The following is a 19,400-nucleotide window of genomic DNA, read 5'->3' as shown; positions in this document are numbered from 1 at the left end:
CCGTCGTTTAGACCGATGTATTTTCATTCCGCTCTGCTAGGCTCATTTGGTTTTGGACCAATCGTCAAATTGGATAACGATATTCCCGCTTATTTCGTCGCCGGCTATTGTCTACTTGGTCACCGGTCAACAGTAACGTCTTTTATCTTTTCTCAAATTTTTGTTTTCCCCCTTTCTTTGCATTCCGTGTACAGAAAGCCAGAAACTATAGCGAACGTATGTAACAGTTAGGTCTAGCTAGCGTAATGAAATCATTGCATCTCCTCTCTTTCTTTCTTTTTTTCTTTGGTATGCTCTGTTCTGAGCAGAGATCTTTGGGTTATTCATCGGGTCTAGTAGAATTGAGCCTGGATTTGTTTAAATGGATGCTAATACTTGGCTTATGTAGTGTTGATCTTGTTTCTTTTTTTTGGTGTATCTGGTAAAAGGATCGATAGCTATGCATAGAAAAAACAAGATTCTTGGTTTTCTAACTAACTTTTCTTAATCCGCAGGAGAAACAAGCAAAAATGTCGTCAATCATGAAACCTAAAGTAAGTAGATGCCAAAGACTATAGAATGCACATGTATAAAACTGAGATAACTCTCTATTGATTGTAGTCGAAACATGTTTCCTTGTTTGAAACAGGAACTGTTACCCGTAACTCGAGCAAATGTGAAAGTTCTTGCTCATATTTTAGAGATCATACCAGTTGGTACATTCTCTCAAATCATGGCAACAACTCCTAATTCTGGCATCAAGGTTGAGGAGGTGCACGAAGCAGTATATGCACGCTGGCGTGTATCACGGGTAATGCCATGTACCATGCATTTGTTATCAAGTATATTATGTATATAGTTATGTAAAAGGAAACGCGTTCTCTTCACAATTTCAGCATGTCCATGGTGAAAGACTAACATCTATGGCTGTATAAAGGAAACAGTGGATTCTCTTCTCTTCTATGATAAGAAAACAAAATATTGTCTTTTGTAGTTTAAAACTAGACCTAGGTATCTTGTTCAACCAAACAGTTTTATTGGTTTAAAAGTTTTTGTAGCTGTTTTGTTGACTGTTAATGACAACAAAGAAGAAAGAACTAAGAGAAACGATATTATGGAAAGACCAGAAGAATGAATTGAACTAAAATCACGAATAGACATGAGAATGAGATCTACACTAAGCCACTAAAAGCAACTGGCTATTTTTACAGGAAAACCTAATTTTGCCTTTACTCTCACGGCTAATGTAAGTAGACACATCTTCAATATGTATATTATTATAAAGTGACCAACCAAAGTGAACTTTCTTCTCACTGTTTTAAGGATATTTTGTGCCCACAATGTTCACAACACTTGTATAAGCCTTTTTCTGTGAAAGAATCTAGGATTGACTGCAACATGGCGGATTCTGCAGGAACACTGTACATCTCTTGGTTCAGTTCCTGCAAAATGCAAAATGTACAAATGTTTCTGCGATAGATGCACAGGGTAAAAGACAGTGAAGAGAATTGAGTAATAACAAGCACCATCTTCGTTAAGTAGCTCTTCAAGACTTAAAGGGACTGTTTCAGTAGACATGAAAATCTTATGGTAGGATGCTCTTAGGCTCTTCATCTACCAATGCCAAGAAACAAGACATGATCTTTTGGTAACACTCCAAAAAAACTGAATCTAAAGACGGGAAAGATCCAATGCTTGGCTAGAAAGGGAAATGAATGATATATAGATTCATTCTTCAAGGAATTATAAGGCTGCAGCGGTTTAATACAAAACAATCAGCTTGGTAGATTACATTGGAACACCAAATAAAAGCAGAGGATAATCTGCAACATCTTAGAAGAAATGTGTTCAGACCAATTGTAGCCAATAGAGCAGAATAGTTTAGTTAAGAGAGCAGCTCGAAAAGTCCGCAACCGTACACTTAACTTCAAGAAACATGTGTTCCGGATGCCCATCTGTGGTTCTTCTTACCACAGCTCGGTGATCTTGGTCAGACCACAGTCCCTGAAACTGATGTAGAAGATTGCATTCCCAGCCTTGAGATTTTCCTTTGGCTTCATGGCTTCACGAGTTTGTAAACAAAGTGGGGTCTCACGAAGAGATGCGATTTATTAGTTCCTCTATTTCGACCATGAGTTTATTGGTTCTCTGTCTCTCTATACCTTGTATATTGAGCATATCGGAATTTGCAGGTACTCTGCTGCCTCAGGCTTTTCAAGTCCATCTCCATCTATGAGTCTAGCATCCAAAAGTTATAGCTTCATTACAGTATTAGAAATAATACCAAAATGAATTTTCCTTTCTCTGACAAGTGATTTTTAAGGATGTTATGTGCCCACAGAATGTTGACAACACTTAGTTAAAGCTATATATCAAACTATTACAGTTCCAGTGAAGGAAATGGTATTGAGCAATTAGGTATAATAAGCCATTGCTGATTACTGAATGCCTAAGCTAAGTCTCTAAGTTGTGGAATCGAGCCATTGTCTGAACTTGCATATCCCACGGCGACTTTCAGTGAAAGAATCTCGGATTGACTGCAACATTGCCGATACTGCAGGAACACTGTACAGCTCTTGGTCCTGTTCCTGAATTACATCAGATATAATATGTTTAGATGTTTATGCACTAGATCCACAGGGAAGAAGACAGTGAAGTGAGTTTTCATTGATTACACGTACCAGCTCCGTGAGACGCTCTTCAAAACTTAAGGAGACTGTTTCAGTAGACATGAATATCTTACGATAGGCTGCTCTTAGGCTCTTCATCTACCAATGCCAAGAAACAAGACATGGTCTTTTGTAACACTCCAAAGTGATATTCTGTTTCTTACTTCAAAAGACTCAACATTGGGACAGAGTACAAACCTCTGACATGGTAAATCCATTTCGTCTAAGTCCCTCCAGATTCAAACCGCGAAGTTCGGCTCTTTCTCCAGCCACCATCATGTACTTTGGAACATCTTGTGAGACCTATATATTACCGTACCAGTGAGTAACTGTTGGAAATGAGGACATTTGAGAGGTATTAGAGGAAAATTTACCACAGAACCACCGCCAATGAAAGCAAAAGAGCCAATATGACAGAACTGGTGGACCACCGAGGCTCCTGCTGTGTGTGTATTGTCCTGCATTCACAACATAGACCAAATAAAACCACGCTGCTAAATCCAGGTTTAGAGTATAGACACAAGGAAAATCTTACTTCTACAACCACATGGCCAGCAAGAAGCGTATTGTTGGCAAATATGTTGCGGTCACCAATCTTACAATCATGGGCGATATGACAAGAACCCATGATTAGATTGTTGTCACCAATAACCTGTTCCAGTAATAATCATAACTCAAAACATGATACAACCTATTGAAACTTCAATGATATTAGACAATGGTCAGCTACATACCGTTTTATCACTGGGCTTTGATGACCTGTGAATCGAGCAGAACTCCCTGATTTCATTGTTGTTACCAATGCAAAGAAAGCATTCATCTCCATGCTAAAAGAAGAAAACACAGCATTAGTTCTTGACATATATCGGTTCCTAGTCTATAACCAGGGTGAGATTAGGACGATAACAGGTGATAAGATAACGTCTCTCACACACCTTGTACTTCAAGTCTTGACATTTAACACCAACCACGGCGTGGTGACCGATAATGTTATTGCATCCTATGAATGTATAGCCAGGAAGCTCATCGCCAACAACAGCACCACTGGCTGACAAAAATTCAAGACAGACACATAGCAAAGATCAATCAATCAATCAATAAATTACAGAGTATAATCTAAGAGATGGAAGGGTTTTTACGTCATGAGAACACAAGATTCCCCCAACTCTGTGTTTCCAAAGACATGGCTAGAAGGATAGAGTTTGCAGCCATTGCCTAGCTTCACTGAAGAGCCAATAGTACAGTATGGACCAACTGAAACTCCCTGTTAGCCAATGTTTCTGGTTAACCACAGTCTAGTAAGCTCAAATCTCAAACAAAGCATCACACTTTGACCAGGTTAGATCAAATTCACCATCTTGTTCTACTAATTTGAAAATTGCAAGTGTTAAGCTGTTTCTAGTCTTCAAATGAGCAGAGAAGGGTTCAATTTCTGAGTAAAGTCCAAATTCACCAAATATAAAGGTTCTTAAAACAACTCAGAGACCTCAAAGCAATGTCAGTAAATGAATCAAACCTTGCCAATCACAGCATTTGGGTGGACGACAGCACTCGGGTGTATTAAGACTTCAGAATCCCTCGAATCTTCACGAGAATCTGCTCCAAACCACACAATTATTCACAGCTTAGAGTAGAGATACAAATTCAGCTAAACATGCCCACATAAAGCAGAAGCGGGAATAGAGAAAGACAGATTTACAGGAGAGGCTAGAGGAGAGTCTTCGGATAGTGGAACTGACGAGAGGAGAGAGAAGCTTCTCGCGAGCTTTAAGGAGAGAAATCATGGCGGGCTACGTCGACCAAAACCACACCCCTTCCAATTGCATACATGGTGTTCGACGAAATGCCTCAAAGAACGATATAGTGATGAAATTTCACACGTGCCAAGGATCGATCACGTGACTTAGTTTTTTACTGTTGGTATATAAATTTCTTTTGAAGTGATAGTTCCAACTTTTTGCAAAAAATTAACTTCTTTTTTGGATTTTCAGTTTCAATCAATATCTGATACATTTTTTCTTTTGATATACACTACCAAATATAAAATCGAATGAGCTTTAGCTAAATTCCTTCATTTTTAATGTAGCTTTTGAGTTTAAACGCTGGTAGCAATTAATTTCCATTACCATGACACAAAGCAATGCCTTTATCAATTTAGTGAAGAGGAACAAACAAATGTTCTTTCATCACCTTTGCATTAATCAGTAACACTTATTATCGACTCTAAACAAAGCCTAGTGTTATTGTGTTATGAATCTTCTTCTTTTGTTATTGTGCTGACAAGTTGCAGCAGGATTCTCTGTTGTTCCTCTGCACTACTCCATTCCTTGACTTCTGCTTTGATCAGTAAGGGATTGTCTGAGATCTTCTTCCATAGCGGATAATTCGTTCTCGGCATCACAAAATCACACTCTCTCAGCTTCAATGTCGGGCAGAAGTCACCTCCTCCATCTCCAAGGTAGATAAACCTTCTTGGAATTTGATCATTGGAAGAAGAAGCACGTAAATGATCCATTACTAAACCCTGAAAGAACCAATGAAGTTTCACTAGTCAAAATCCTACAAAACTGAATCCAATCTAAGGGTAATGGATATAGCAATCTCTATTTGTACAACGCTAGAATTGAAGATTTCAGCTTTTGGACTCGGAACTAATCCCAAATTCTAATGGACAAGATCATAAACAAATTGCAAGTCTAACTACAAGGCAAACATGGAGGGCTTCTTATATAGTTAAAAAAGATAGATAAGAGTACCTTGCATAGATTTGAAGGGCAAAGATTGCAGCTATGTGGAGGCAATGCATCACTATGATAAGGCAAGATCCGCAAGTTCCCATTATCATCAAGAGAGGTTGGATTTGTGTAAATCTCAGAAAAGCAATCCACCAAATCATGGTGCTCTAGTATCTTCTCAATGAAAAACTGATTTGCATCACTCACAATCTTTAAATCACATCTGCAAATTTGAACCAAACAAACAACACTCAAGACTCAACCAAAAAAAGAAACTGAGACCATCTAAGTGAACTGATCATTGTTCATACCCTGAAGATTTAGCTGATTTGATAGCTTCAATAATATGAGAATCAATAGGCATTTTCTTCAAACAAGATTTAATGTCATCAATCGATCTACCTTGTGATTGTAGCTCCATCATCATCCTATCCTTTTCAAAATCCAATTCAAATTTTGATTTCAATATGCGTAAATCATAAGAAGAGGATGAGATTTTGGATGCTTTAATAAATGAAATACCATAAGACGATTCCATGGTAAAGTGAAACGGAGCTGATGGAAGATCTCTGTGAGTCCCATTTCAGTGACAACCCAATTGTCACTATCTCCGTCGATCAAAGTCCGATCGAAATCAAATAATATCACGATTTTTGCCATTTTCTGAGATATAAACACAACGCCGGAGCTCTGCTTCTCGCCGGAGCTGCAAATCACTTCTCCTCTTTCTTAATTGGTCGACGGCAACATCCAATTGTCCGACGCCACTTTTCGTCTTGCCAATGACAAGTTTACCACTCTCCATCCTATTAATTACATTTGAGCCATCCAGTCGTATTAATTAATGGGCCTTACTGCTTGGCCCATTTTGTGCTGTGATCCGAATAATTTACCACACATACAAAAAAACAAAACAGTAATTATCTAACATGGTCGAGAAAGTGGACCCAAGTTCGTGTCAGCATTCCAACAGCCAATAAGATTGCAGGAAACACGTTAACAAGCGTAACATCGATTCCACTTCATGAACACGGCACAGGATCAAAACCCAGAGAATTCTTTAAACCCATGATCTTCTATATAGAACCCGTGAAAGAATTTTATTAAAGTCCCAAACTTTACCATATTTAAGAGAGATAGAGAAAGCTTCTCTGCTTCTGACTTCAATGGTTGTGATGAATCGAGTTCTGGTAGCTCTTACATTAGCTCTGCTAGCTTCGTCGGCGTTATTACCTGTTTCCGATGCCGCGAAGAAACCTTCTTCGACGCCGAGAAAGGAGGATGTTCCGTATATAAAGTGTCAGGTTTGCGAGAAACTATCTTCTCGGTTACACCAGCTAGTGAAGGAGAAGCAACAACAGATCTCTCCCAAAAAGGTTGAGTTTTTAATGTATTTTTAGTGATCTTTCTAGTTTGATTTGATGTGTTTCTGCTTACTGAATTTGCTGGTGGGAAATAAATGGTAGATCTCGGAGTATGAGATCATTGAGATTGCTGAAAATGTCTGCAATTTGAAGAAAGAGGAAGCTGATTGGATGCTTAAGATTGACATTGTTGAGAAAGGCGATAATCTTGTGGTAATTGAGATTTCTCTACCTCTCTCCCTTCTTGTTTGATCCGAAAATATTACATTGTAGCTTTGAGATTGAAATAAGTGGAAACTTGTACATTTGTTGTTGAATCTCAATGCTGGTGACTCTGTTAACAATTTGTTTGTTTTGACTTTGGGTTCGTAGCTGGTTGAGCAACAAGAAGAAGGGATGTGTAATTCCAAGTGCAAGACGATCGAGAATGCTTGTCAAAAGGTTAGCTTAATGTGGTCTTTCAGCTGTTAATACAATTGGATTTGCATTTCTTTGAGTATTTAGAGTTGGATAAATGTGATTTTCATCTGTTTGTTGGTGTGTGTTGCAGGTCATTGGTTACTCAGACACTGATGTTGCAGAGTATATTTACAAGTCTAAGCCTGATCTTGTTTCACTGGTGAATCATCTATGCAAAGATTTGACCGATGCTTGCAGCAAGAAACCTCCTCCTGTTCCCAAGGTACCTTTTATTGAAACTGAAATGTGGATCTTTGGTGATTTGTGTCCGTGAATGTTCTTATGTTGTTGCTGTGGAGATGACGTTTTGATAAGTGTTTCTTTATCTTTGCCAGGATCGGGTTCCTGGAGAACCATTTGTTGCAAAACCATCAAAAGATGCTGAAATGGACAAGATTTTGAGATCTATGCAGGTAATCTTTGATGACGTCAATCAATACCACTAAGCAAGGAATGCATATCCATGGAATGATCTTAAGCTTACTCTTTACCGCTATGTTCAGGGTATGCCAGGAGCACCTGGCATGAAGGTATACTCTAGAGAAGATATAGAGAAGGGGAATATCGGTAATGAAGATGATGATGGCGACGATGATGAAGATGAGGAAGAAGATGATAAGTTTCCCAAGAACTTGGTACATAAAGTTTCTTTTTTCAAATGATCAAATCTTTGGGTTAAACTTTCATGAAGAAGAAGGAAACCGAGATCTTTCTTTCTTTTCTCTAAAACACTTGTATGGTTTTGTTGGTTTTTAGGGAAAAGTTTTGAAAGAGAAAGAGAGTAAAACAGAAGAATTGAAGAAGACAATCACTAAGGAGTTCAAGAAGAAAGGTGAGGCTCTGAAGAGACATGCACAGAAAGTGTCAAACCGGGTCCGGAGATGGTGGAAAGGACTTGGATCGTCTTCTTCAAAGAAACCTAAATCCGGAAAGTCTGAGCTATAGAAACAGTTTTAAACTGGTTTTGTTTAATGTACTCTTTCTTCACACTTGCTTTTTGTAGATTTCCTTTAGTTTCTATAATCTTTTGGAGAGAATATTGAAAAGTGTTGACAGACATCAGTTTTGTGATCAACAAGGAACATACACGAGATGGTTTAGAGCAAAATCATTAATTTAACTTGAGATGAAGCAAATGTTGCAATGTGAAGCAAATGGAAAGTTGTAATCTGGAGAAAAAGAAATATAAAAACTAAATCACAATATGAGAATTGTATCTTCTGAAGTTCTGCTTCTTATGAGAGAACTTTAACGCATTTTGTAGTGTTGGGTCCTTGAGATCTTGCAATGCTGGCCATTCAAAGAATAGCTTAGCTTTATGTCAATGTCTCGAGGATTCTTCTTGTTAGGAGAAACGGACATAGTTCCAGTGATTGTCTCACCCTCACATATGGTTAACACATCTTCTAGATACAGAACTGTTTGTTTCCAGTGTGTAGCTCGGGATTTCGGTCCTGCATGTGACACATATGGTTGTTCAGTGCAAGTTTCAGATCATAATGAAACAATGTGCTATGTTTAAACTTCAAACCAAGTTATTCGATAACATGCCATTTCTTTGCACCAAAAAAAAATAGAATACTCAGAGCTAGCACAAGATTGTAGAGATCTGAACCTGTTGAGAAGCCCAGCAGCTTGTGGCACATGGTAAACGATACATCAAAGTAGGCTACAAGGGCGTGGATGTAGTCATTGCGTTGTGCAACAAGCTTAAAGGGAGCTGTGAAGGAAGCATCACCAGAGGACATCTTTGAGATATCCATCGTCTGTTACAAACCCATAAGAATAATGAAATGAACATTAGTCACACAGGTAAAGAGATACTACTAATCATCATCATATGATATCTTATATACCTTTAGAAGCCTACTATCGGTGACGATTTGGTTTTGGTCGACTGTGTCAACAAGTGGTTCCATCATAGCTTTTTTCTTAATACATGACATGTCAAAACCATACACACTGTTCCAAACTGTAGCAGAACAACAAAAAAGAAATTAAAAATGCAAATCTCAACAGACATCAAGATCAATGTTGGAAAAAAAAAGACGAGAAAACGTGTCAAATCAATGCACTCACATTCGATTTTGTCTTCTTTGTACTCTGAATCCTCTATGGCTGTAAGATGCAGAGAGGCTTTGTCTGGTAGCACAACTCCACCTTCAACCTATCCATAAAAACACAGGACCAAGAAGATTTCATTTAATTGGTTTTGGTAACTAAGAATCTCATGTAACAAGGTGGAGCTGTAACTTACAAGCCATTTATCACGAGCATACAAGACACTGTCCAACATATTTTCAAACAACAAAAAGTAACCCATCCATTCCGATATAATCACATCCACTTTAGGAGTGGGAAGCTCTATCTCCTCAATCTTCCCTTTCAATACCGTAATAACTGCATCGATAAAACAAAAATCATGTTACAGAACAGAAGTTATCGATTTGAATACAACTCAACATGGATAAAAGACCTACCATCAGAAAATCCATTAGCTTTAACAATCTCCTTTGCCATGTCAGCCATTTGAGAACACTCAACCTATTAAGAAACATCCTCAATCAAATCAGTCAAAATTGAAAAAGATTCTTCTTACTTATGATTATTAAAAAAGAGACTGAAAGATTGAAGACATACAGCGTAGACATGAGCAGCTCCTGCCTTGGCACAGAACAGAGACAAAATTCCGGTTCCAGCTCCAACATCAAGAACAATTTTGTCCTTGATAAGAAACTTGTTCTGATAAATAACATTCTGATAAGTCTTTGTTCTCACAACATCCTTCAACATCTCCTGTCAGATACCATTCTCAATTCAGTCATCAGATATATACAGAAGAAAACACAATGAATTACATTAAACTTCTAGAACAAAAACTATAACAAAAAAAACTGAGCTTTGTCCTCGATACTTACTTCATGGATTCCTGCAAAAAAAAGTGGAACCAAATTCAACTCTTAGTAAGAATTCATAACCAAAGAGCACAAGGAAAAAAATAGAACTTGAAAAAAGGGAATTTACCAAAGTGAGAGTAAGAATCGAAGTAGTAATCGGCACTGGTGGTATCATCAGTTACTTCAGCGGTGTCGGCGCTCTCTCCGGCGTCGAACATGGACTCATCTTGGGGAGTTTCCTCGCCGGCAACACCAGACCCTTCAGCAACTTCGTCTTCATCAGCATCTTCAAAGCGTATCTTCGTGTTCTGATTTGGTTCAAAGCTGATGAACTCATTCTCGTCGTGGTTACTGTTCTTAGTCATCTTTTTTTCTCGGTCTCACACAAGAAGGAAGAGAGGAAAGGGTTTTTGGGGATAGAGACGAAGTCGCGAGATTAGGGTTTTATGAAGACACGAAGCTTTTAATTTGAAGTTTTTTTTTTCTCTCTTGTTAATGAATTTTATATTAGAACTAAAATTGTGCTCAAGATATTTTCTGTACCGGTTCGGTTTTCGTCGACAAGCACCAAACCGGTTAGATTTTATCTGTCCACTTGAACATTCAATCGGTTTAATATCCAACCACACAAACAAGACACTGAAACAAAATAAACTACATGTACAAGATTAGTAAAACACAGGCAATTTTTCCTTATTCCCATTAACAAAAATAAAGGTTGTATTATTGAGTTTTACTTATCAAGTTTTTAATTTCCATAAGCTGCCTAAGAGTAGCTACGATCACTTGGTCGGTGGCCAAGGCCCTCCAGCCATCACAGCTTCGATCTCCCATGTCTCTCGTGGAACATTCGTCATGTTCTTGCAGCCATTAGCAGTAACGACCTAAAAAAGAAATCACACATATACAACAAAATGAGATTATTGTATATGACATTACTCTTGAGAGTGTTTTAACTTGTAGACGTTGTAGTGAATATGAATTTGACATTACCAAATCGCTTTCGATTCTGACACCTCCGAAATTTCTGAATCTCTCTATTGTTTCACGGTTGAAGAACTTAGAGGTTGTTGCGTTTGCCATGGCTGGGAACAGCAATGCCTTGATGAAATAGCATCCTGGTTCCACCGTTATTACCTGACATAAATACGATTAGGACAATGAACAGAGACGATAAATGAGAAGAACCAAAAGCATTTCTACTTGAAACAATCGGCCCTTACCATTCCTTCAAGTAGGTCTCTTGCAGTTCGTAATGACTTCAATCCAGGTTTCTTTGGTCTCTCCACTCCCTAAAAGAATGAAAGATCAAAGCAACGGGTAAGACACAGGGACTGTGGTTTTATTTACGTGATGATACTATTGGGTTGAAAAAAGATTTGATGTACCTTTGGGTAGCCACCAGTATCGTGAGTGTCGATGCCCATGAAGTGACCTAGTCCATGAGGCATGAAAACAGCACCCAAGCGCTGTACCATCATGTCATCTACATCACTAGGAACAGAGAACGAAACCATGAGAATGAATTAACCTTTAGAGAAGAGTATTGAAATGTCTAACACAGAGAGAATTACCCAGTGAGTATGGACCCCTTCTTCAGTGACTCAAGGATGATTTTTTCAGCTAACCTGTACATTAATTTGCTTCAGTCGACAAAGAAAGCTGAATAACCATATGGAGATGTATTTCAATTTATCTCCCTAACAAGAGGATAAATCAAAATGGACCAAAGCAACTGAGTTTACGCTTACATTGTCAATCCCAATTACTGCATCTGCATGCATAGTAGAACAGAGCTATATAGCATCTCAGTAAGACTTACTTGTGCATATCCACCCAGTTTACTCCTGGCTTCATCGCAGAGATTACAGAATTATGTGCATCCAGAACAGCCTGAAAGGAAGGCAAAATCAGAGAAACTTATTCAGATGTAAAGCTTCAAGAGACTCACCAAACTCTGGATTGTGCGAAGACAAAAAATAGAGCACACATTTCTAATACATCCACGTTGCACCAATCTTGTAAGGCACTTACATTGTAGATTAGACTCTGGTCACTTGTAAATTTACCATTGACCTGCACACCAATTGATAAATATTAGAGACCACTTTCTCTAGATAACTACATTCAGCAAATTATGATGTTCATGTAAACAAGATTAAAAACACAAGTCAATGCGGTGCAAAGACAATTCAGAGGAAAATTAAGAATAGATTTGATGCTAGAAGAACTCACGGGGAATGAGCATGTTATGTCAGACCCATAAAAATGGTATTCAGCACCCATATCAAGCAATGCCAAATCTCCATCTTCAAAAGTCTGCAACAAGTATTAAAACATTTTCAAACAGGGAATAATGAGAGAACTAAAAAAGCGAGGAATGTGTGTTCCCTTTACCCTATCATTTGGAGCCGCAGCATGCCCATAATGAAGAACAGCACTACAAACAATTTAACATCGTTTTGTTAGTTTTTCAGTACAAACACCTGAAAAGGAATATTTCTGCATATTCAGCAATAACAAGATTTATCCACCAAACTTACCTATTATCCCCTGTTGCACAAATGCATGTGTACGAGCAATGCCTACAGCCACCGTACATGTAGCTGTGATGCAAAAACATACTTTCCATCTGATATTCTTTCATGCCCGGTGTGACTTTCCTCATAACCTTAATGTGGATTAAAAAACACATGGTTAAAGTTGGAAAGATGTAAGAGAATTGCAAAAAGAGAAGAAAAAAACTGTCTACATGGAGTGGATAAGAAGAATTGAGGTCAGAAACCTAAGTCGTAAGATGATACAAAAACGACAGATTGTGAACAAGCCAACAGATAAGAAAATCGTTTCATCAATTTATTTCATTCATTGGTCTAAGCATACCATTTAAAAAGACAAACAACAATTCGAGAGAAAACATGTTAGGAAATCAAATTCACACCTCTATATGAGCTTCAGAACTTATATCATTTGCAAACTGTATTAGTTGAAGCTCCAAACTTGATTTAATAACTCGACATTCCGCCAAAATAGGATGTAAAGTAGTCAAATCAGTCTCAAACTTGTCTATCCCCTGAAATAAGACAGGACAACAGTAAAAAGAAATAATTACAAATGAGATTCCAAATATCAGGAAAACAGTACGAGCATCAGAATCCTGAAATTCTAGATCACAAGACATGCGGTAAGATAATTCATCTTCAGCATCAAGACAAGACAAACATAAGACCAAATCTCCAGAGAAAGTGAAGAAGAAAGGATGAAATGTCAAAACCTCAAAGCTGGCAGGTTTTGAGAAGTTACTGCTGTCAGTATTAAGACCATGCAAGAGATACAACAGGGGCTTTCCAGATCCCTTAAATTGTTCATTAAAGACTTGAATAATCTCATCCACATAGAAAACCATGTCAACCATATATGTTTCCTGCAACAAGAAGCACAAACTGCAATCACTATAAACTCACTGAACAAATTAACAAGACTTAAAAAAGTTCAAATATTTACCTTAAAATGCGACAATGGCTTAATCTCTCCCAACCAAACAGCATAATCATCAGGCAACCTTGGAATAAAAAGGATAGATTTCCCACTTCCAATGTCCTTCCAATATCGAAAGTGACTCAATGTCATTGGTTAAGCAACAATCAACATATATAGAATGAAAATGGTGAACGGGTCATATGTTCTTAAGAAATGGAGATATAGCTAGCAAAACTCACAATAGCTCCATAGAAATCTGGCTCTCTGACTCCAAACAAGTAAGCAAAATAACTCTCTTGCCTACAAGTCAGTTCAATATCATCTTATTTCCACTCAATACATTGAACAGATTGAAAGAGAAGAAACCTCGAGATAAAATTTCAAATCAATACCTGAAGAGCTCGGTGTGATCAGTACAGTATCGATTTTTCTCCTCGCCACCCTATCGTCCAGAATCAAGAAAATTACAAACTAAACACAATGAAAGCGAGCTCGGAATCGGATCATCGATACGTGTTGGAAATTATGTATATAAGAGCTAATCAAGGGTACCTGTAGAAGAACAAATCCATCGAGAGAACGATTGGAACTAGATAACTGACGGCGTATTGATTCTAGTAACTTTTTCCGGTTACCGGCGTGGAGTTCCATTGGAATCGGTGGAGGAGACAGAGACGACATGACGACGATGAGCTAGTTTTTTGTTTTTCCGGCAAGGCCTAATAATAAAGCCAAATATCCAAAACGCTGTCGTTTTTATAGAACTCGAGGAAAACGAATATATACGACGTCGTTCTAAGAGTGTGAAAGAAACGACATCGTTCCAATCGAAACGCATATTACGCCGTCGTTCTAACATAAAGAAGAGAAGTATTACGCAGTTGTTGTTGAACCAGTGGCCCGAAATCTCGAATCGACTCATCTCTCAGCTCACCGGTGCTGCATTATCAAAACTGCAGGAAGGTACGGCGAGTTTCTGGTCTCTGACCGATGTTTCTCAATTGGGTCGAGGCTTTTGCTCCTGCTTCTCTTGTATATGCTATGCTTTGTGGTTTGACTTTTAGATCTATATCTGTGATCTCTTCTTGCTTCGATAACGATTTGTTCGTTCTAGGAGTGACTGATTTGTAATTTTGATTTGCTTGATTGATTCACACTGTAGTTTGTTCGATCTATCGTTATGGAATATAGGATTTGGGGTTTTAGGCTTTTTAAGTCTTTAAGCTTGATTTGTGTGAATTCACTGAAACGTCTCTTGTTTGCTGTAGTAGGGAAATTTACAAAATTTTCAATGTCAAAATTTGATTAATTTAAATTTTATGATTCAAAGAATCTCTTTTTGTATTTGAAGGATTTGGTTGTGAAGATGGCATCGAAGTTGATACAAGTTCAATCAAAGGCATGTGAGGCTTCAAAGTTTGTGGCTAAGCATGGAACTTCCTACTACAGACAGCTGTTGGAGAAGAACAAGCAGTATATCCAGGAACCTGCCACTGTTGAGAAGTGCCAAGAGTTGTCTAAGCAGTTGCTCTACACCCGTCTTGCTAGGTCGATATCTCTCTTTTCCTTCTATATGAACATTTCCCTGGTCATAGTTACCTTATCTAGATTCTGGTTAGAAAGAGACTTTTGTCAATAAAGCATCTTCTTTGAGGTATAAGATAGCCAGGGAATGCTGAGCTCATACAAAACTTGGCTGTTCATGGAACTGAAAATGGCATACTATGAATCCTTTATTCTATCCTCTTATTTCTATGACCTCGTGATGCTATCTTTTTGTTGAGCTGTTTGTCTTGTTTAATCTGTTTTCATAAGTTGCAGGATTGTGTATTAAAGTAGTCAATCTTAAGTTTGTTCGATTATTAATCTCTAATAAGCCCATTTGCAACGATCATTCCAGTCTACTAAGTCTTAGATTATACAATAACCTGACTCTTAATCTTTTACGGTCCATATTTTCGGGTACAAAAGAGGTCTCAGTATATTGCCTTTTTCTTGATGACGGCTTTAGAGCATGTCCTGTTCCTTAATCTTGAAAAGTTTATACATATGCGAGTTCTATCACCACCTTTTGTTTTGCCATGAATTGAAGAGTTTTGGTGATTCACATTTTGCAATCTTGATTTTGCCCATAGTGTTAAGTATCTAACACTCTTCCACTCCTTATTACAGCATTCCCGGACGCTATGAAACCTTCTGGAAGGAAGTAGACTACGCAAAGAACCTATGGAAGAACAGATCCGGTCTGAAGGTAGAAGATGCAGGAATCGCTGCATTGTTTGGTCTCGAATGCTTTGCATGGTATTGCGCAGGTGAAATCGCCGGCAGAGGATTCACCTTCACAGGCTATTACCCATGAAGGAGAGTAACAATAACTTGAAGATTGTGTAATCCCCTCCGTTTTTAGTTTTCATGATTCTCTCTTGAATCAATTTTTTTTCCAGTTTATCCCTGAAACGGAGGCTTTGAAGCTGAGAAAAATCCATTTTGCTATAACTCTTTGATAAAGGTTGCTCTCAATAAGAACAAAATTTCCCAGGAAATTGCTTTCACTATAATGTTTTTGTCCTTGTTTAATATCAATATCAGCAATGATACAAAATTTGAAACCATATTATCATTTGCAATCTAATAAATATCGTTTCTAAAAGATTATGTAGATCTTCATGATACTCTGTTCTTAACATCCATAATTTTTATTTTTTGATAAAGAACGGCCATAAAATTTGGTGGTTGATTGGTAATCATGAAACGTCTTCTTTTTTTACATATGAGAAAGAGGAGGGACGAGAAAGCAGGAGGACCAAGAATGGGACCTTCCATTCCAAAGAGACACAATTATAATTCTTGGGGTCAGAATTTGAAAGAACAAAACAACAAACTTCTACTGGAGAAGGTAAGATAGAAACATGATCCGCGGTGGTGCTTTGACACATGTTGCTTTAGGCTTAACCGTCTTCCTCCTCCTTGCCGTCGTTCACAGCCAGGTTGATACATATCACTTACTGTTCTTTGTTCATGTTTGTGCGTTGTGGTTTATTCCAAATGATGGTTATTGCTAGTTCTTTCTGATGGGTTGGATCAAAATGTCAGGAAAAGTGCAGCAAAACCTGCATTGCACAGAAATGCAATGGTGAGATTTTCATTTTTCTTATGCATTCCTTTGAACATGGAGAACATTTCTGAAGCAAAACCTATCTCTGTTTCAGTTCTCGGTATTCGCTATGGGAAGTATTGTGGGATAGGTTACTTTGGATGTCCTGGAGAGCCACCTTGTGATGATCTTGATGATTGTTGTATGACTCATGATAATTGTGTTGATTTAAAAGGTAAACCAATCAAGAATATCTACGTAAAACTATTCTATAAACAGAGAAACACAAAGTGAAGTTAACATCTTTTAACTACTTTGTCCACTACAAATCTAATTGCACTCTGCATCTTGGATCTGAGAATGCTGCATTTGGTGCTTTTTTACAGGTATGACTTATGTTGACTGCCACAAGCAGTTCCAGCGTTGCGTAAACGAGCTTAAACAATCAATCCAAGAATCTAACAACCAAAAGGTTGGATTTTCCAAGGAATGCCCTTATTCAACAGTGATACCAACCGTGTACAGAGGAATGAATTATGGCATTTTCTTCAGTGGGATAGGTAACTAAATAAGCACTGGTTTATTAATAACACTATGAGAATCACTTATAGACTTCGGAAACCATAAGCTAGTGATGAAACCGAATTACTTATGTTACATTGTTTTGTGACATTTTGTATTATAGCACTTACTATACTGTCTTCTAATGTTACACTGCAAATAGCTTAGTTTAGCTAGTGTTAAAATCTGATAAGATGCGAATAATCTCGCGCAGGTAATATCATTATACCTAAGAAGCCAGCAAGTGCCGGGCCTGTCGTGGAGGTGGATCTGGCACGGAGTAAAGCGGACACAAAAGATGGCCTTGGAACAAATCAAGGCCCTCAAACAAAAGATGGCTCCAAAGTCTCTGTTCCGATGAACCCTTCTCCTTCTTGATCATTAGGTGACTCATAACTCTCAAGTTTTGTAGATTATTTAACTTTGTTGTCTTATGAAAAATGATCAAGATCTTGAATTCTCTCAGGTTCATGATTCCCATGTATTTTATACATTACATTAGTTTCTCTTTTACTCTAGATATGAGAGGATTCAAAACGAATTCATACTTATATAAGAAATCAAATGTAGAAAAGAAGAAAAAGTGTATATGGATTTTTTTTTTCTAATAAATCAAACATAAATTCTGTTGTTTCTTGATGTAAAAATCAGCAATGATACGAAAATCGAAACATATTAATCTGCAATCTATTTGTAACAGATTGCATTAAGAAAATCATTAGCCGTTGCGAATACATAGCTTAAACGTGTTCTGTTCCAAGAGGTAACAAAAATGATACTCTGTTTTTACCGTCCATGATAATGCTTCTTCGAGAAGGAACGTCCATAAAATATGATGATTTGATTGGTAGTCATGCAACTTCTTCATTTTTTAAATTCTTGTGTACGTAAAAGAGAGAGAGAGGGGAAGGACAAGAAAGCAGGAGGACCAACCAAAAATGGGATATTCCATTCCAGAGAGAGCCAAAAATAGTTTGGGACAGAATTTGAAAGAACACAAAACCCAAAAACTTCAACCAGAGAGCGAGATTTAGAAAGATGATCACCGGGCTTGCTTTGTCACGTGTTGCTTTCGGTTTAACCGCCTTCCTCCTCCTCGCCGTCGTTAGCAGCCAGGAGAAGTGCAGCAACACCTGCATTGCACAGAACTGCAACAGTAAGATTGTTTTTTTCTTATCATCTTAGTTCTTATGCCTTCCTTTGATTTTGGAGAAAAAAACTTGTGCATGCATTATATGTTTTGATCCAATCTTTGTTTTCAGGTCTTGGTATTCGCTATGGGAAGTATTGTGGGATAGGTTACTTTGGATGTCCTGGAGAGCCACCTTGTGATGATCTTGATGCTTGTTGTATGACTCATGACAATTGTGTTGATTTAAAAGGTAAACCAATCAACAACATAATCTATGCATGAAAACCATTCTTGAGTTAATATTTGGTTTTTATTAGGTATGACTTACGTTAACTGCCACAAGCAGTTCAAACGTTGCGTAAACAAGCTAAGCAAATCTATTAAACACTCTAACGGAGAAAAGATTGGATTCTCCACACAATGCCCTTATTCGATAGTGATACCAACCGTGTTCAATGGAATGGATTACGGCATTTTCTTCAGTGGGATAGGTAATTATTGAGCTCTGATTTTGTGACATTCAATATAAGCTAGTACTAGTGATGAAACCACATGACTCTTTTTCTGTTACATTGTGACATTTCTTATGATAAGATATATGTGAATAATCTCTGCGCAGGTAATATATTTAATCCCCCGGTGCTGGGAAGCGTGCCCGTCGTGGAGGTGGATCTCGCTCGGAGTAAAGTGGACACAAAGGATGGCCTTGGAACAAAACTAGGCCTTCAAACAAAAGAAGGCTCCAAAGTCTCTGCTTCTTTAAATATATGAGCCCTTCTAGTACTATTTCTTGATCATCTTCTAAAGTGACTACTCTCTGTAACTTCGTTGTTATAGAAAATTCATAAAACAAAAAAAGACTTTGAATTCTGTCCCAGATCAAAATCAACTGGCAATCAATGACTCAGTCTATGTATTTTATCTATTATTTTGGATGTTAATCACATCTTTAATAACTTCACTAAAGTCAAAACGTGACATTGTCACTAATTCCATCTTATAAAATCCAGGTTGTCTTCCTGTCCTTAGT

General features: G+C 37.8%; 9 protein-coding genes and 1 long non-coding RNA gene across 15 annotated transcripts; 6 read left to right on the top strand and 4 right to left on the bottom strand.

Moving 5' to 3' along the window:
• Positions 1-15: 15 nt before the first annotated feature.
• On the top strand, positions 16-231 carry AT4G29548 (uncharacterized protein; the record flags this gene model as incomplete). Its single annotated transcript, NM_001125606.1, has 1 exon — positions 16-231. The coding sequence occupies one exon, from the start codon at positions 16-18 to the stop codon at positions 229-231; it is 216 nt and encodes a 71-aa protein (NP_001119078.1).
• Positions 232-1,702: 1,471 nt separating this feature from the next.
• LpxA (bacterial transferase hexapeptide repeat-containing protein) lies at positions 1,703-4,647 on the bottom strand. Of its 4 annotated transcripts, none has more exons than NM_001036672.2 (10): positions 4,348-4,647; positions 4,165-4,244; positions 3,788-3,912; positions 3,584-3,692; positions 3,383-3,475; positions 3,184-3,300; positions 3,023-3,106; positions 2,847-2,951; positions 2,661-2,747; positions 1,703-2,567 (listed from the first exon to the last, which is right to left on the bottom strand). In NM_001036672.2, the coding sequence occupies exons 1-10, from the start codon at positions 4,430-4,432 to the stop codon at positions 2,442-2,444; spliced, it is 1,011 nt and encodes a 336-aa protein (NP_001031749.1). In that variant the 5' UTR covers positions 4,433-4,647; the 3' UTR covers positions 1,703-2,441. The 4 variants fall into 4 exon arrangements, with proteins under 4 accessions (NP_001031749.1, NP_001329097.1, NP_001329098.1 ...); NM_119099.3 differs by having other exon boundaries at positions 2,411-2,561; positions 4,348-4,477; NM_001341970.1 differs by having other exon boundaries at positions 4,165-4,647.
• Positions 1,945-2,144, top strand: AT4G08185. Its single transcript, NR_142185.1, has one exon. It is a non-coding gene; the product is annotated as an other RNA (long non-coding RNA).
• Positions 4,648-4,689: 42 nt separating the features above from the next.
• On the bottom strand, positions 4,690-6,247 carry AT4G29530 (Pyridoxal phosphate phosphatase-related protein). Of its 2 annotated transcripts, NM_119098.3 has the most exons (4): positions 5,906-6,247; positions 5,695-5,816; positions 5,405-5,606; positions 4,695-5,172 (listed from the first exon to the last, which is right to left on the bottom strand). In NM_119098.3, the coding sequence occupies exons 1-4, from the start codon at positions 6,041-6,043 to the stop codon at positions 4,897-4,899; spliced, it is 738 nt and encodes a 245-aa protein (NP_194682.1). In that variant the 5' UTR covers positions 6,044-6,247; the 3' UTR covers positions 4,695-4,896. The 2 variants fall into 2 exon arrangements, with proteins under 2 accessions (NP_001328356.1, NP_194682.1); NM_001341969.1 differs by having other exon boundaries at positions 4,690-5,172; positions 5,695-6,157.
• A 170-nt stretch (positions 6,248-6,417) lies between these two features.
• On the top strand, positions 6,418-8,296 carry AT4G29520 (nucleophosmin). Its single transcript, NM_119097.4, has 7 exons — positions 6,418-6,759; positions 6,850-6,960; positions 7,120-7,188; positions 7,298-7,429; positions 7,542-7,619; positions 7,710-7,841; positions 7,963-8,296. The coding sequence occupies exons 1-7, from the start codon at positions 6,550-6,552 to the stop codon at positions 8,149-8,151; spliced, it is 921 nt and encodes a 306-aa protein (NP_194681.1). The 5' UTR covers positions 6,418-6,549; the 3' UTR covers positions 8,152-8,296.
• On the bottom strand, positions 8,206-10,585 carry PRMT11 (arginine methyltransferase 11). Its single transcript, NM_119096.3, has 9 exons — positions 10,231-10,585; positions 10,125-10,135; positions 9,847-10,002; positions 9,687-9,750; positions 9,464-9,606; positions 9,286-9,373; positions 9,063-9,178; positions 8,822-8,972; positions 8,206-8,660 (listed from the first exon to the last, which is right to left on the bottom strand). Exons 1-9 carry the CDS (start codon positions 10,466-10,468, stop codon positions 8,455-8,457), a joined length of 1,173 nt encoding a protein of 390 aa, NP_194680.1. The 5' UTR covers positions 10,469-10,585; the 3' UTR covers positions 8,206-8,454.
• Position 10,586: 1 nt separating this feature from the next.
• AT4G29490 (Metallopeptidase M24 family protein) lies at positions 10,587-14,324 on the bottom strand. The gene is made up of 16 exons (NM_119094.5): positions 14,136-14,324; positions 13,976-14,025; positions 13,823-13,883; positions 13,608-13,703; positions 13,378-13,527; positions 13,045-13,176; positions 12,647-12,774; positions 12,501-12,543; positions 12,339-12,422; positions 12,138-12,179; positions 11,926-11,996; positions 11,678-11,731; positions 11,492-11,597; positions 11,327-11,395; positions 11,097-11,240; positions 10,587-10,987 (listed from the first exon to the last, which is right to left on the bottom strand). The coding sequence occupies exons 1-16, from the start codon at positions 14,262-14,264 to the stop codon at positions 10,886-10,888; spliced, it is 1,461 nt and encodes a 486-aa protein (NP_194678.2). The 5' UTR covers positions 14,265-14,324; the 3' UTR covers positions 10,587-10,885.
• Positions 14,325-14,402: 78 nt separating this feature from the next.
• AT4G29480 (Mitochondrial ATP synthase subunit G protein) lies at positions 14,403-16,332 on the top strand. Its single transcript, NM_119093.5, has 3 exons — positions 14,403-14,546; positions 14,935-15,131; positions 15,756-16,332. Exons 2-3 carry the CDS (start codon positions 14,950-14,952, stop codon positions 15,940-15,942), a joined length of 369 nt encoding a protein of 122 aa, NP_194677.1. The 5' UTR covers positions 14,403-14,546; positions 14,935-14,949; the 3' UTR covers positions 15,943-16,332.
• A 57-nt stretch (positions 16,333-16,389) lies between these two features.
• On the top strand, positions 16,390-17,964 carry PLA2-DELTA (Phospholipase A2 family protein). Of its 2 annotated transcripts, NM_001341968.1 has the most exons (6): positions 16,390-16,570; positions 16,677-16,716; positions 16,793-16,912; positions 17,064-17,237; positions 17,453-17,623; positions 17,705-17,964. In NM_001341968.1, the coding sequence occupies exons 1-5, from the start codon at positions 16,493-16,495 to the stop codon at positions 17,614-17,616; spliced, it is 576 nt and encodes a 191-aa protein (NP_001328472.1). In that variant the 5' UTR covers positions 16,390-16,492; the 3' UTR covers positions 17,617-17,623; positions 17,705-17,964. The 2 variants fall into 2 exon arrangements, with proteins under 2 accessions (NP_001328472.1, NP_194676.2); NM_119092.3 differs by having other exon boundaries at positions 17,453-17,964.
• A 306-nt stretch (positions 17,965-18,270) lies between these two features.
• PLA2-GAMMA (Phospholipase A2 family protein) lies at positions 18,271-19,392 on the top strand. Its single transcript, NM_119091.3, has 4 exons — positions 18,271-18,394; positions 18,501-18,620; positions 18,688-18,861; positions 18,990-19,392. Exons 1-4 carry the CDS (start codon positions 18,277-18,279, stop codon positions 19,139-19,141), a joined length of 564 nt encoding a protein of 187 aa, NP_194675.1. The 5' UTR covers positions 18,271-18,276; the 3' UTR covers positions 19,142-19,392.
• Positions 19,393-19,400: the final 8 nt, after the last annotated feature.

The sequence above is a fragment of the Arabidopsis thaliana genome, chromosome 4 (assembly GCF_000001735.4).
Source record: "Arabidopsis thaliana chromosome 4, partial sequence".
Classification (NCBI taxonomy): domain Eukaryota; kingdom Viridiplantae; phylum Streptophyta; class Magnoliopsida; order Brassicales; family Brassicaceae; genus Arabidopsis; species Arabidopsis thaliana.
Note: the sequence above shows the minus strand (reverse complement) of the source record. Positions and strands in the feature narration are given on the sequence as shown.